The following is a 15,242-nucleotide window of genomic DNA, read 5'->3' on the forward strand; positions in this document are numbered from 1 at the left end:
TGGGCTGTGGCACTGGGCGCAGGAAAGCAAATCCGACGATAAAGGCGCAACATCCACGAAAAGACGGATCTTGGAGGCCCAATAATGCCCGAGTGTCGCCTGTTGCCGCACCAGATCTGATGTCACCGGGCCCGAAAAAGGTCGGCGAGTCGGCGAGCTGAGCCGTGGATCTCGGCAGGGATTAGTTCGTTCTGATGCTGAGGCGATCAAGCGTCAGTGGGTTTTCTTGGTCACAGGGGATTTGCAGGGGAACCCGAACAGGGACCAGGGCGGTGAGACACTTAGGTAATGGAACACCAAATTTCTGGAGATCGACAAACACTGCGAACGTCTCTCTCCACTACGACCCGGTTCATTCTCGTTGCGCATCATTCTCACTATTCCCTCACATTCACAGGCTCCTCATCGCTCGGCCATGAAGAAAACGGTCCCGGGCCGAGGTGCCATGCCCTCTAGATCGGGCCCGTTCAACGACGACTTCCGCACGAGCAAGAAAGACAAGCGCCAGATCAAGCATGCGGCGTTGATGTCCAAGATCGAAAAGACCCAGAAGCCGAAACGCCGTCGCCCGTCGAAAAAGCTTGCAGCGAACCTAGAATCGCTGGCCGATGCGCTGCCAGAAGCCGAGGAAGCCGGCGATGCATCCAGTCAAGTGAATGTGATCAAACAGAAGACCTTGAGGCACAAGCCGGGGGCCATGAAGCAGAGGGAGAAGCTCGAAAAGGTCGAACGGGATCGATTTGCAAAGAACATGGCCCAGATGTCTAGCCTCACACCACCTACCAACAACAACGCTGAGCCCAACTCGGATGCGAGTGCGACGACCAGCCGATGGTCCGCCTTGCGGAACTTCATCTCGTCTACAATGGAGCAGCAGCCGGTATTCAAAGGAAACAAATGAACGTGCGATGTGGACAGCAGTCACAAGTTCCACAACACGCCAGCCTCCAACCACCGGACGGCCGTTCCGGCTACGGAGATAGCCGCGACACGAACGGCATCGAATGTAAGGATGCCACATAAACTGTCCGTTGCAGCCTATTTCCCCCAGACTCACAGTTCATGGCTCTTGCCCCTGAGTCAAGCGTGTGATCTGTAATCCACCCTCACGGCTGAAAATTCCTTCTACCATCAAGACAGCTTGGAAAAATCCTGGGCACACCTCATGATTCCCATTCCACCCTCCGATCTTTGAATCACTCAAATCCCTCGGCCTAAAATGTACAGTTTCTGCAACTCGAGGGATCGAGATCCATGTCAAGTCATCTTAGTCAACCAAATTCACTCTGGACAATGATGTCAACAAAAAAACTTCATGTTTCTGCCATTTCCTATATAAAACAGTCCAGACCACATTCTACACTTCCATGCATGGGAAACACTTTCTGTCTAGTGTCTCCCCTTTCCTCCTGTCCGACACAGACCCGCATCATCCCAGTCCTCACTGCCGACTCCTTTGCGTGCGATGAACAACCCAGCCGGGTCCCACTTCTGCTTCAGGATGTACAAGCGGGGATAATGGTCGCCCCAGAACGAAGCCTGGAACTCTGGCTCATAGGCATTCGCCTCGTTCAGATACGCACCCATGTTGTGCTCACCCTCGACGGACCGCAAAATCGGAATTTCCACGTCGGTCATGTTCTGGACGACTGCTGTTTGATGTGCCAGCGTGGCATTGACCGACCAACTGCGGGAGAAAAGCATGTGGGTGATGGTCTTTCGCCAGGCGGGATTGAGAGCACTGTCGATCTTGTCGTTCGAAGCAACAGCGCCACCGGCCACCACGTGGCTAGTAATCTGATCATAAGGACCCATTTTGATGCTGCGCCAGGCGTCAGTGAGTCGATCAGGACCGTCTGCCGATTCAAGAAGTTCTCTTGAATACAGTCGCGACCCAAGCATGGATATCCCGCCTGTGCTGTCCGATTGAGATCCGCCTAGGAGCAGATTGGAGATGGTAGAGTAGATACTCGGAAAGACTGCGGACTCATATTGCGTCATGACCCGGGGGATTTGTTCTAGCTTCGAGCGCAATGGAGCATAGAGCTGGTCGATCTCACTCGCGTTACTGTGCTCGGGGAACAGCAGCAGGGTCGTCATAGCGGAGAGACTCGTATTTGCGGTCACGGGGAAATTTGGCACGGTGAAGTAATATCCTGAGCCCCCGGCACCATTGAGGGCTGGAAGCGCGGCATGGTACTGGCTGAATGCCTCCCAGAAGTTGGGATCGCCCATGGCCGTTGAGATGTTGAGATTGCTCACCACCACGGGCACCTCCGGGAACGTGCGAACAGTGACGCTGGTCACGACGCCAAATGTTCCACCGCCTCCACCGCGCAGAGCCCAGAAGAGGTCAGAGTTCTGGAAGTCATTGGCGGTGACGAGGGCGCCCTGGATGAATTGCATTAGCCAGGTCCCTCCTTCAAGTCGAGCGGTCACTTACGCTGGCCGTCACCACTTTGAATTCAAGCGCATTATCTGAGGCCATCCCCTTCCAAGTGCCAAAGGGCGAGTGTCCTCCCCCTTGAATATACCCACCAGCAGCGCCAACAGTGTGCGCGGCGCCTCCAATCACCGACCGGTTATGCTGCGCCACGAAAGCATAGAGCTCGGGCAGGTTCACACCAGCAGCCATAGTGACGGCCTGACCTTCACCTTTATTCTTCGGTGCGCCATCTGGCACAAAGTTGTCGACCATCTGGAGATCTTTCATGTTGAAGGTTAGGATCTGCAATGACTCCGGGGCAGTCGAACGGCCCAAGAAATCATGACCAGAGTTCTTGATGGCGAGACGGAGGTTATGTCTGCTAGCGAATTGCACAGCCAGCTGGATCTGCTCGGCTGTCTGGACTATTGCCGAGTACAGCGAGATGCGACCCTGGCCGCACTCTTCCTTCTGCGGTGTCGTGTCATAGCAGCTCTGGTTGCGCTCCGGCCAGGCTTCCCAATTTTCCCATTGCACCGCACCAGGCTCGCTGGCCCGCCAGGTGGAATTGGCCCATTGCGCCTGGACGACACTGCAGGCCGTCGCATCGAAGTCGCCCTCGTGGCAGACTGCTGCCACCGGTCGCACGGCAACTAAGTTGCCTTGGAGGGTGTTGTTCAGTGCTGCCCACTCATGGTCTGCGGGCCAACAGCACTGACCGGGGAGGCATCGACAATTGGGTGTTGATGGGACTGCAATAGCCACCAGCGGAAGAAGAAAAAAGTAAAGAAGTCTAGTAGACATGATGGACATGTTTTCCGAGGAATGCAACCATGCAGTTGAGCCAGGATTTCTGCGGATTTATATATTTCACTCATTCCAGAGGCAGTGCACGGGCAAAATACGAGGGTTTCCTGATCGGGAGGATCAACGCGAGCTGCCAAACTGGGACAATCCCTGCGATAAAGTTTGCATAGATCTTTGGGTCTTCGTATCATGACATCAGGGGATCTCCAGCTACACAGCCTACTTTCTGTTCCCCGGGTAGACATGGTACACCGATATGTTCCTGCAGTGTTTCATTCCGGCTAGGATCATGTGCATTAGATGTCGCCACCAGAGTTGCTGAATGCTGACTCAGCCCGATAAGCCCGCCTGCCTGCGGGGAAAGCTCCGTTCCCTTCACCTCTCTCCAACATATTCCTTTTGCTTGTCGCACTCCCTGGCTATGCTGAGGCCGCTCCAGCGCCGCGGGCTCGCCGTAGCCTGCTCCACCACACGACTCGCTGTTAGCCAACCTGGGCGCCCGCCGCAGGCACGACGACCGCTCTCCAGCGCCTCCAACAGCTTCCCAACAGCTTCGCAATTCAACCGTTCAGATTTTACAGGCCAGCCCTTTACTGGGAGCTATGAGCCTGGTATGCCGACGTCTGGCCCGCTGGGATCCACTCCCGCGTTCGGTGCGCCGCGAATCACCCCAAAGGTGCTGAAGCAGTACCTCGATCAATTCGTGGTCGGACAGGATCGCGCCAAAAAAGTGTTGAGTGTGGCGGTATACAATCATTACCAGCGGGTGCAGGAGCTGCAGCGGCGCGAGGAAGAGGCGGCGGAGATACTGGCTAAGCAGGAGCGGAGAGATGCGCTGGAGAGTCATCCCCTAGAAGGTTTGTCCTTTTGCCTGTGTCTAAGAGACCACCTGAACTGACTGTGGCCCTTTTTTCCAGCTGAGTTTCCAGGACAACAGCGAACGGTTGGTCCGTCTGCATCGAACCCCAAATCCCGCCAGGCGGCCCCCCTGGACCCCACCGATACCGTCGATGCGTCTGCCCCACAACTGGATAAGTCCAACATATTACTACTCGGTCCGTCCGGCGTCGGCAAGACGCTGATGGCCAAAACCCTCGCGCGGGTACTCTCTGTTCCATTCAGTATTTCGGACTGCACGCCGTTCACACAAGCCGGGTACATTGGAGAAGACGCCGAGGTGTGCGTGCACCGACTTCTCGCTGCAGCGGATTATGACGTCGAGCAAGCGGAGCGTGGGATCATCGTCCTGGATGAGATGGACAAGATTGCAGCTGCTAAGGTCAGCCATGGCAAGGATGTCGGCGGTGAAGGCGTGCAGCAGGCGCTGCTGAAGATTATCGAGGGCACCACCGTGCAGGTTCAAGCGAAGTCCGAGAAGAACCCTCGGGCTACCAGCCCTCCAAACAGCTATCCCTCCAACAGTCCTTTGGGCAATGCCTCATTTCAATCGAGCGGCCAAGGCCACCCGTCTCAGAAAGGCGAAGTCTACAATGTGCGCACCGACAATATACTTTTTATCTGCTCTGGTGCTTTTGTCGGTCTGCACAAAGTGGTCATGGACCGGATATCACGGGGTTCAATCGGGTTCGGCCAACCTGTCCGTTCAGCTACAAGCTCGTCCACTGGCCGACCTGGCTCCTCTGATACCTTGCATACCGAGCCTCTTCCCATCCTCCCCGGGTCCGAGGAGGAGGCATTATACAAGAAACACCTCCCATTCTTCACCTCTGCGTCTCCCGCAACACCCGGCAGCGAGCCAACCTACTTCAATGCCCTCGATCTACTAACTCCCTCCGACCTACAAAGTTATGGCTTCATTCCCGAGTTAATTGGACGAATCCCCGTCACCGCCGCACTTTCGACCCTCACCCAGCCTCTCCTTCTACGTATCCTCACCGAACCCCGCAACTCCCTCATAGCACAGTACACAACCCTCCTCTCACTATCCGGGATCGAGCTCCGCTTCACCACACCAGCATTGCACAAAGTCGCCGCCAACGCCTTCAAAATGGGCACAGGCGCCCGCGCGCTCCGCACAGAAATGGAAACCATCCTCAGCGACGCCATGTTCGAAACCCCCGGCTCGAGCATCAAGTTCGTGCTCGTCACACAAGCCGTCGCTGAGCGCCAAGAGAAACCCATCTATCTTGCTCGCGGACAGGGAGGCCGATTCCACGCCATGATCTCCACAGAAGAGAGTCAGTGGGAGGAAAAGGCGCGACGCGATAAAAAGGGTCAAGAGAGGAAGAAAGGAAAGGGCCAGAATGGGGGTGATGCGTCGCAGAATGCTTCCAGTTTTCAGGAGTATCGGAAAAGAGCAGTCGGGTAAACGGAGAGTTTTGGAACGTTGGTTTCAGCTCTGGTTTCATGGTTCTACCTGCACGGTGGTATAGAGGTGTCGATATTGATTCTTTCCCGAGTCTTTCTTTTTCGAGCAGTGATTCCTCGCGCCGGTTGCATCTGCGGGTATGCCCTGGAGTTCCCTTATGGCCATAGTGACCATCAATACTACACTATAAACTACCGTGTCGCACAGTATGCGTAGCCAGTGGACAGTCAAAAAGCCAGAGATATACCGATGCTCCGTGGTCTCTCTCCTCCAGCATCTACGCTGGTGTTGGAGAAGCCGGAACTCCATTTGTGCATTGGGCAAATTATTCTACCAGCTAGTTGACGACAGCAATTTTCCTCGTCGAGCGTGACCACCGTCCAAATAAAGAACGGAGAGATCTTTGCTTAGATAAAAGAGGGCAAGCGAAGTTGAGGGAAGGGGGGATACGTATACGTATCGTTTTATCATTATCTATCATCGACCGGTCTAGTACTCTTTTCACCTCCGGGTCTGGGCCTCGGTAGCTAACGAACAATTTTCAACACAACCCATTGTTATTCCACGGGAAGTGCCCATGGGCAGTGGCCTTGGAGGGGAAATTGTTGACTATGTACGCCATTATTAGCATAACAATAACAACTGTGATAATCATCGTTCACGTCGGTCAAAGGTCTTGACTCGGGGAATGGTGCTGTCCAGCGGGTGGAGATAAGCACGCAAAGATAACTAGGAGAAAAATTACGCAGCAGAACCGCAGAGTCCAGTGTACGGATTTGCATTTGCACCCGGAACAGTTCGTACAAGCCCACACAGCCTCAAATGACAGACGCCCACCCACCTGCACACCAACGGGAAAAGACGAAACACACCGGCTCGGCGGAAGAGCAAGAAGAAAAAGAAAAAGAACGTCAATTTCGTTGGGGGTCACACGGGAAAAAAAAAAGCGAGTAAGAAAATAAATCCAACAGAGCAGGGAACAAGAACTGCGATGCCAGTTTCGCCATCCAGAAGAAAAGACACCCTTTCTCCTCTCTCATCCGTGTGTATCCCTCTTTCGTATCTCTCTACCAGCCCCGGATCAATCAACCTCGTAGCAGCCGAGTGACAGACTCCCAACTCAAATCAAAGCCATCCCAGAAACGCATCGCAAAAGTCGAAGTTTCATTGCGGTAGGCGTGCGTCGCCTTCGCGAGGGGGTGTCTAGCAGCAGCCCTGCTTCTGCTCCGAGTCCTGCGGAGTGAAGTCGATCACGCGACGGTCGGGAATCGAGCCCGATCCGCCTTCGCCGCCCTCGATGGCCTTGCTGGAAACGATGCGGTAGATTTCTGGGTGCCTAGTCAGCGCTGCGGGGTGGGAGGAAAAGGGGGCCACCACCAACCTGTGAGGATGTTCTGGAAGGCGAGTTCAACGTTGCTGGCGTCCAGGGCGGAGGTCTCGATGAAGGAAAGGTTGTTCTCGCCTACGAGCTGGGGTTAGCGATGTGACCGAGAGGCAGAGCACTGGGCACATACTGGCAAACTGTTTGGCCTCCTCCGTGGGCACGGCGCGCAGGTGGCGCAAATCGCTCTTGTTACCCACAAGCATGATTACGATGTTGGAATCGGCATGGTCCCGCAGCTCCTTCAACCACCGGTTGACGTTGTCGTAGGTCTGGTGCTTGCTGATATCGTAAACAAGGAGGGCACCGACGGCACCGCGGTAGTACGCCGATGTGATGGCACGGTAGCGCTCCTGACCAGCCGTATCCCAAATCTGTGCCTTGATCGTCTTGGAGTCGACCTGGATGGAGCGGGTTGCGAACTCTACACCGATTGTGGATTTCGAGTCCAGGTTGAACTCGTTGCGGGTGAACCGACTCAGCAGGTTGGACTTGCCGACGCCGGAGTCTCCAATAAGCACCACTGTTCAGTCCGCCGGATCAGTATGTGCGGTCAGGCAGTCGAGAAGTCGCGGGCAGGGAAGGGCCCGTGGACTGCGGGGTCCGCGTGCGGTGGCAACGTTACCTTTGAACAGAAACTAGAGTCATGGAGAATCAGTATATCAGTGAGAATCGAATGATCATCCAAAAACTCACATCGTATTCGTCGTTGGCCATTTTGAGTGGGGGGTCGAGCTAGAACAGCTCGGAGGGAGATGAAAAGAGACGGTAAACGTGTCCAAAGAAGAAAGCGGGAATTACTGCGGGGAGGAAGAGACGTGGTCAGTGGGAGAGGGATGGATGAGAGGAAGAATCCGAAGGCAACAACGCCGCAAGAGCAGAGTACTCACCAAGACACGACAGAAGGGGGGGAGGTTGAAGAGAGGATTATTGGCTGATGCCTCGACCATCTCTCTCCTTTAATGGTCGAGCCCCTTTGGGTGGTCACGTGCAGGGTGCTGTCATCCCGCGCGATCAACAAAAGAGAAAAAGAACGATCGATCGACTGATAATTGGTGAGGAGGGGGACTTGTCTTTGGTCTTCCTCCACATTTCCTGGGGTCGCCCGCCATGACTTCCGATGCGCTACCCTCCAATGATTGGGACGCCATCTCTCTCACTTCAAGTATTTCAAGTGATCAGTGCTCCACATACGAGGTCGAGACGATCCTAGCGCAAAGAGATTTGGAAGATGGCCCGGAGTACCTCGTGAAATGGGCCACCTACGGCATTGAAGCTAACAGCTGGGAGCCCGAGGACGCCTTCGATTCACGGGAGACTCTGCTCGAATGGGAGCGAAAGAAACGAGACATTGACCAGGGGAGATTATCGCCATTTGATGTGGAGGCCTGGGAAATCCATGTGCAACTCATTAAAGATGAAACGGCCCAACGAAAAGCGAGACGCAGAGAAAAGAGACGCCGGTTGGCCCTTCGCTCGCCTGAACCAGATTCTGGGCAGTCAGCAGAGACTGGCCCAAGTGGCTCGTTACCAGGCGTCGGAAACAAACGCAAATTATCGGCGACCTCGATCGCCTCTGGTCAGTCGTCGGCGCTCTTTGTTGCCCCCGAACATTCGAGGTCTCCAGCACTCATCACCCAAGGCGCCCAGGAGCCGGTCTCTACAGCTGTCTCCAGCTCTCCATCGAATAAACCCCCCGTGGAAGAAAAGCCAAGGCCTGTATCCAATGCTCGCCCTGCAGGGCAGCTACCCACACCCAAGCTACCCATGGCACCGCCTGAGAATCCCCCGTTGGCGGGTTTCGGTACGGGCAATACGCATAACAAGCGAGTGAAATCCAATAGCTGGGACGACCCGATGCCAGATGTCACCCAGCTGGAGCTGAGGAAGCCATCAGAGTTTCCAGCAAGGACCGGTCACAAAGGCAGTTCCTCTCTACAAATCGGGTCTTTTGGTAGAGCGCCAACTGCCTACAACGGACATAATGAAATGCAACTGACTGCAAGCCCTTCAGTGCAACCGCAATCTACTCCCGAGGGTGCTCGAGCGACCAGCACATCTCCAGCTACTCTCTCATCTCCGACAACCGCCTTTTCACCTGGTAGGAGGAATTCGCGTGCGGATTCAGACATCTCCCCAAAGCTGGTCGAACCACGGAACCGCGCAAGACCCTCTCGCCAGCTGATCGACAGAATCGGCCCCTCCAGACAGCGCGAGGCGCGGGATAGTTATGATAACTATAGACCAGGAGGTCTTTTTCGCGATTCACCTCCTCTCATGGACTCATATAAGCCTCAACGCGACGATGGCTTTCGCCCATCTCGACCCCCTTCTCCCAGACTGGAGAGGCACGACCCAAGGTTTCCAAGGCCGTTGTCTGCCAATGATGAAGCTCCTTCGGTTGAAGAGCAAATAAAACGGATGCCTGTTCCATCACCTCGCCGTGGCGCAAATTTTTTTCAACAACGTGGCGAAAATTACTTCTGTAACCCTGGCGAGGTCCTTGTGCAGGTGTATTTGGGACCTGAAAAGAAGTACATCGGGCCTGTTAGACTGTGTGGTGCTTCCGCATACAGAGATGTCACGAGCCAGCTTGTGAAGAACAACCGAGGCCTTCGGGTTGAGGTTTGGTTCAGGTATTTGTGTACGTTTGAAGAGTACAGCGATCTTTGTCCAAAGGTGAGCGAATCGAATTACCATACGAGTTCATTGTCGTCTCTAACGGCAGCTGGAAGGGCCCGAGACAAGTGGAGTGCAACGCTTGGGCAGAATGGTTCACTAACACGACCCGAGCGCTCGTCGAAGCGGCAGAGTATCTTCGTGAAAGAAGCTGGGTAGCGATCTGCTACCCTCCAACCGATGAAGGTTACGTGTGGCTTGCTTATTCTCGCTGGTCCCAAGCCTTTGATACTCTCACCCATCCGATGATCAAGGATATGTCAAAAGGCGCACCCTTGGTGTTCGCGGCGCGGAGGCACCTGGCGCCCATTGAGAGACTGTTGACTCGCCATAGACAGCAGCAGTTGTCGTCATCTCCTCGTCCCAATCAGCCTCTCTGGGACCGTGTAAGCACTCCCGCCACTCACAGTGATTCTCATAGTCCAGGCCATCCAGGTTCTACGGAAGAGTTGAGAATACGAGGAGCTGCCCAATGCTCTCCAATTGCATCATCGGAACGAGGTCTTGTCGTGAAAACTCAAAGTGCAGAGGAGAAATCTTCTCATCAAGGGCGCAATGCTGAGATTGCGATTCCCGAACCATCCGAGCAGCCTACACAATCACCGCTCGATTCTCGCCCTCGTCCCCAAGCAGTTGACTTTTTTGTGGAACGCGGTCACCATGCGGAGGCTTCACCTTCGAAGCCATCAGAGCACGTCCAGCCCGTTTCTGATCTTCAACCCCAATCTCAGGTGCCCACGATGCGCGACCAGTCCATTCAATCATCGGCAAATGAGCCAGATTCCCTGAACAAGAACCAAAGCCCGGCACCCAGATCATCTGACATCTCATGCCTATCAGTCGATACTCGTACCCTCCAGACGCTTCCAACCGACATGTCGCTCTCTGAGATTTTCAAGGCCGATTACAATATCACGTTGAAAGATCTTGCAACCGTTCAGGATAACCAGAGGGTAGCTAAATTCTTCTACCTGTGGTTTCCTATACATGAGGACGACGTGGAGTACGACAGAATGGCAGCGTTTTTGGAGGAAAATGGTGTGACGATCCTATCAAACCGCAACGCAGATGATTGGAGCAAGTTCGTACACAACATCAAGGGCGGCAGCGTCGCTGTGGTATGTCTACCCACTTCTCTCAAACAAAGGCGAAATTTCTAACAATAAACACAGTTTCACGAATCGTTTTCGGATTATAGCTCTCTTAAGATTCCTATCCGCTATGCGTTGCGAAACTCTTCATTGAATTTCTGGAGTGCTCGTCTTACCAGACCTCTAGAGCAGCCTGACAGACGCTACCCGACGGCCGGTGAACATTTCCAACGTCTGTTCCCTTACGGTGCTGCGATCTTGGTCACCCCGGATGTCCTTCTCTCAGATGTCAAGGGGACTGCAGTGCTTTTGAAGTGGTTTTGGTACTCTCGAATTCAAAAGCCCGGTATCTTTAAGCTTCTGTTTCCGCCCAACATCCTAGAGTGGATCGAGACGATTCTCACTAAAGAGAACAGGGGCCAGACAGAGGATATTCTGTATGTTGAAGCCAATCATCCTTTACAACTAAGCTCTCTAACAGGCTACCTATCTAGGTGGTTAACGATCCTTGCTTGGATCAAGAAGAATAATTCCGTCGACCCCGAGCTGCCACGATTCTGGCCTAGTAGCTTGGACACTCGGTATCTCGACAGGCCCAACAACAATGTCCTTTCGTTCCCCACATACGCATACGGAACGCAGTTCAAAGACGTACAACCGTCCGCTCCTGAGGATGAACAATGCGTCAACAACCTGATGGAAACCTTTGCGGGCTGGTGTCTGGTCCACGCAGCGCGCTTTCGGCGCTTTATTATCATCACTTCGACACCACAGCACAAGCGAATTGATAGCTGGGGACATGTCGAATTTTTCAACCTGAAGGCGTTCTACGACACATTCAAGGTTGATTACCAGCGTCTGTATCAGGAGATCAAGGGAGAGGCTAGGCAGGCCTCTGCTTCTTCTACCTATGTCACACCCAAACAGAGCCCATTGGAGACTACTCCGAAAGAGATCTAGATGGTGCTCAGAGATTAGTGGCTCGGCGTACTTTGGTAATTGCTCCCGATATTCTTCTTTCTTTCCCTCATAGCGGTTGTTTTGATGTTGAGATATCCCATGTTCTTTCCCTCATACCACTTGTACCATTAGGCAATATCATGTAAAAAAAAATATACATACTTTGATCCTGCTTTCCCACGATGGCCTTGATTTCGGACAAGGCTATAACAATAAGGCTATACACAGTAGACGACAATCAGGTGATTGCTGGGATAGAGCAAAATGATACGCAGTGGATGTGAGGGCTATTCCCTATCCCTACGCAATGCTTCGATCGTATGTTTCATATATCCTTCTTTTGTGTATGTCTAAGGCGCGATCAAGTAAACAAGAACATAATAACAAAAAAGAACAGCACACAATCACCATCACTACTCCAACACAATGCCCATTTCACGATTAAGGATCGCGGCTCGCAACTCCCCGACATCATCGCCACGCTCCCTCATGACAAATTCTAGCGTGTCCCCGAATGTCTCGCCGTTATCGCGAAACCAGCCACCCAGAGACCAAATAAAATCCTCCACCTGCTCCTTGAGAGGTGCATGCTCACGCAGCCACAACACCTGCGCCGGATCGAGCTTCATCATGTCCTGCACGACGTAGTAATGAGGGATCTCATCACCCCATCCCTCGTACCCTGGATCATGGGAGAGGTCGTTGCGGAATCGAGACCGGATCTTGGCTGACGACTCGGTGAAATTGGACGGATGGGCTGTATGGAAGTGCTGGCCAAAGAGATCACTCGGGTTCTTATCGTTGCATTGTTGGTGATAAGCTGAAGGCGAGGACCCCGTGGGCGGAGGATAGTTCAGATGGATGTTGAAGCTAAGCTGGTGGGTACTCTCGGGGTATCGCTTGCGGAATTTGCGCTGAATTGCGCCGTTGCTGGGACAGATGTGATTTTGTACGACGTCAGAGATGACAAGGCGCAGGTCTTCCATCTCCGCCAGCTCTGCCGTAGACCAGTTGTGGAGCAGCTGGGCGCGCTCCATCACGACGTGGCGAAGGCTGCGAGAGAACCGATCGTAGGCACGGGTGTGGAATGCGCGATGGTACAGCCACAACCGGTATACTGCACGGCGCAACCGCAGTTTCTCTGGTTCAGTCAGCGAGCGACGGATTGCGTAGTCGGTCTTCCATTTCTTGAATGGGTAGACCGTCTCCCATTTCCGGGCCGCCAGACCCAACTGGATGATCTGTTTGAGGAGCGCGTCGGACATAGGGGCATGCCGGATGAGATGAGCCGGCTGGCTCACATTGTGCGTCACCACTTGGGTGGCATCCTGGAGCGGGCCGAACTCAACCTCTGCGGCACTGGCTAGAAGTTGTACTTTGTTGGTCGAGTTGAAGATGCGATGGAGTCGACGGCATGAGGCTGCCAGGTTCAAAACATCAGATATGGAGTCGCAAGATCGAAAAATATGGAGCAGGAGCTCTGTCGCCAAGTGATCGATTGGCATTTTGAAAAAATGTATTCACGTTTGACTGTATAGCTTTAAGAGCTGTCAGTCCTGTGGTCATCCGCAGCGCGTCAACAAAGAGCTCACAATTTCAGGAAATGGTTTTGTTTCCAATAAAGGTGCCCTCAGGCAAAAAGTGGAAAATGTATCTTCTTGTCAGAATGTCTCTGCCAATAGATCTGGTCCGACAGCGCCGTAATGAGACGAACAACGGCTGTCGCGCGTGGCCGGGGCCTAGTTGAGAGGCACCCCGCCGTTGGGGCTAGCCAAAGTAATAGACAAAAGCTGGGATGAAACACCAGTGAATATGATAAAAGAGCGACGGCTCAGCAGCCCTGTTGGGCTAGAGTAAGAAAGCGGCGCCATTGTTGATGGTTGCAAGACGAAGGCGACGGCGTCCGTGACTAGCATAGGTCGGGTCCCTGGTCACCTGACCGATGTTTAATCACGTGTCATTGGCACCTGGGGGGAGCTGATCGATGTTCTGCGGCGTCGGGGGCTTTATTGATGAACTAAGAGGAGATGGATATTTACTTTAATTATGGTTAATGCAAGAACTTTTCAATTTCAAAGACTCGGCCCCGACGCCTGAACAGACCATGACGATAATCAAATATACATGTAGCCTCAAAACATCATCCCGACGGATATCAAAAAAGACAGAAACATATCGATCCTCTATGCAAACAGTTTCCGCGTCTCCAACGCATCCCGCTTCTTCTGTGAGTTCTCCGACAGCCCCAGATCCGTGCGCTTGGCCACCCGGTCCGTCGTCACGTCCCGGCGTTGCGAGTACCGACCGGCCTTGCTCATGCGGACCTCACGACGAACTTGGTTCGGGCTGACGTACTCCTTGTTCTCATAGATGACAGGCCCGCCGAAGCTGCCCTCCAGGATGACGATGGGGGTCAGGACAAAGCGAGGGCCAATCTCCACCAAAGACACCTCGGGCAGAACGTCCTTGCCCTTGGGCACGGGCTTAACCGTGTCTTCGCCGTCCTTCTTCTTTTCGCCGTCCGATTCGCGAATCTCGTAGACCCGGATCCAGATCTTGCCATCCACCCCGAAGATACCAATGATGCGATCGACGAAAGGCTTCATGCCCTTCACGCCACGCTTAGGAACACAGAATACTCCGCGCAGCATCTCGCGGATCAGAGCCCGGTATTCTGTGCCGGGAGCGCCCATGTCCGGCCCTTGCTCATCGAATGACCGGTCAAACACCACCAAGCCACGTCCGCCCTTCAGGCAGTTGCCGGCGAATCCAGCCCCCAGCTCTGCCATGGTATGCAGATTGTTGAGATGGAACTTGATTGTGGGACCGTTCGGGGGGCGCGCCAGCCAAAGGTAGAGATCCTGGCCTTGCTTTCGAGCCTCGAGGAAGAAAATGATGTTGCAGGAGTGCAGGTCGGCGAGAGAGTTCAGGAGGAGGTTGTAACCGGCAGTCTTCTTCTTCGTATCCAGTTTGGTTTCCTTGTGCGTGTGTGGGAGGAGAGAGCAAATGTCGGCCATCAGGTGTCGGTGACTGGAGGAAAGTAGAGTTGATCAGCATAAATCCTAGGTGGTAGTAACAATGATTTCATACCGATGTGACACGCCCCTCGAGGTCAGAATGAGGACTCGAGTCTTGGGCATCTGACCCGCAGCCAGCTGCTTCTTTGCGGCCTCGACGCCCTGCTCATCCTCTTCTTCTTCACTGTCGGTCGTGTCGTCCGCGTCGTTAAGCAATTCCTCCATGTCAATGTCCTCGTCATCCACCGGCTCAGCAGGTTGCTGAGCCTTCTTCTTGGAGACTGTCTTGTAGACTGCTGCCATAGTGATTATGGTTGTAGCTGGGAAGTTCTGGTGTTGCAGAAGACGGCCGCAGATCAGAAAAAAAGTAGACGGCAGAATATTTTATTTTTCACCGCCCTCACTTATTTCCCCAGTCACGTGCACTGTCCGATTTTCTCATTCGGACCGGATCATGGCTTGCCGCCGAGAGATTGTCATGTTTCTAATGCTCTATGCAGCCCGGAGAACCCTTCCTGGGACACTTTTATTCCTGCCACCCGATTTGCAAACC

At 53.7% G+C, this 15,242-nt stretch overlaps 7 protein-coding genes across 7 annotated transcripts; 3 read left to right on the forward strand and 4 right to left on the reverse strand.

Annotated features, from left to right (window-relative positions):
• Positions 1-415: 415 nt before the first annotated feature.
• On the forward strand, positions 416-901 carry PFLUO_LOCUS164 (uncharacterized protein; the record flags this gene model as incomplete). The annotated part of the gene is made up of 1 exon (XM_073778700.1): positions 416-901. One exon carries the CDS (start codon positions 416-418, stop codon positions 899-901), a length of 486 nt encoding a protein of 161 aa, XP_073634262.1.
• A 488-nt stretch (positions 902-1,389) lies between these two features.
• On the reverse strand, positions 1,390-3,120 carry PFLUO_LOCUS165 (uncharacterized protein; the record flags this gene model as incomplete). The annotated part of the gene is made up of 3 exons (XM_073778711.1): positions 1,390-2,391; positions 2,444-3,087; positions 3,117-3,120. The coding sequence occupies 3 exons, from the start codon at positions 3,118-3,120 to the stop codon at positions 1,390-1,392; spliced, it is 1,650 nt and encodes a 549-aa protein (XP_073634263.1).
• A 533-nt stretch (positions 3,121-3,653) lies between these two features.
• On the forward strand, positions 3,654-5,561 carry PFLUO_LOCUS166 (ATP-binding protein; the record flags this gene model as incomplete). The annotated part of the gene is made up of 2 exons (XM_073778722.1): positions 3,654-4,089; positions 4,150-5,561. 2 exons carry the CDS (start codon positions 3,654-3,656, stop codon positions 5,559-5,561), a joined length of 1,848 nt encoding a protein of 615 aa, XP_073634264.1.
• Positions 5,562-6,764: 1,203 nt separating this feature from the next.
• On the reverse strand, positions 6,765-7,659 carry PFLUO_LOCUS167 (Rab GTPase ypt31; the record flags this gene model as incomplete). Its single annotated transcript, XM_073778733.1, has 5 exons — positions 6,765-6,889; positions 6,943-7,023; positions 7,076-7,465; positions 7,568-7,580; positions 7,639-7,659. The coding sequence occupies 5 exons, from the start codon at positions 7,657-7,659 to the stop codon at positions 6,765-6,767; spliced, it is 630 nt and encodes a 209-aa protein (XP_073634265.1).
• Positions 7,660-8,052: 393 nt separating this feature from the next.
• PFLUO_LOCUS168 (uncharacterized protein) lies at positions 8,053-11,672 on the forward strand (the record flags this gene model as incomplete). The annotated part of the gene is made up of 4 exons (XM_073778744.1): positions 8,053-9,621; positions 9,678-10,739; positions 10,794-11,149; positions 11,207-11,672. The coding sequence occupies 4 exons, from the start codon at positions 8,053-8,055 to the stop codon at positions 11,670-11,672; spliced, it is 3,453 nt and encodes a 1,150-aa protein (XP_073634266.1).
• Positions 11,673-12,085: 413 nt separating this feature from the next.
• PFLUO_LOCUS169 (uncharacterized protein) lies at positions 12,086-13,177 on the reverse strand (the record flags this gene model as incomplete). The annotated part of the gene is made up of 1 exon (XM_073778755.1): positions 12,086-13,177. The coding sequence occupies one exon, from the start codon at positions 13,175-13,177 to the stop codon at positions 12,086-12,088; it is 1,092 nt and encodes a 363-aa protein (XP_073634267.1).
• Positions 13,178-13,855: 678 nt separating this feature from the next.
• Positions 13,856-14,992, reverse strand: PFLUO_LOCUS170 (Ribosome bioproteinsis protein brx1; the record flags this gene model as incomplete). Its single annotated transcript, XM_073778766.1, has 2 exons — positions 13,856-14,702; positions 14,763-14,992. 2 exons carry the CDS (start codon positions 14,990-14,992, stop codon positions 13,856-13,858), a joined length of 1,077 nt encoding a protein of 358 aa, XP_073634268.1.
• Positions 14,993-15,242: the final 250 nt, after the last annotated feature.

The sequence above is a fragment of the Penicillium psychrofluorescens genome (assembly GCF_964197705.1).
Source record: "Penicillium psychrofluorescens genome assembly, chromosome: 1".
NCBI classification, from domain to species: Eukaryota; Fungi; Ascomycota; class Eurotiomycetes; order Eurotiales; family Aspergillaceae; genus Penicillium; species Penicillium psychrofluorescens.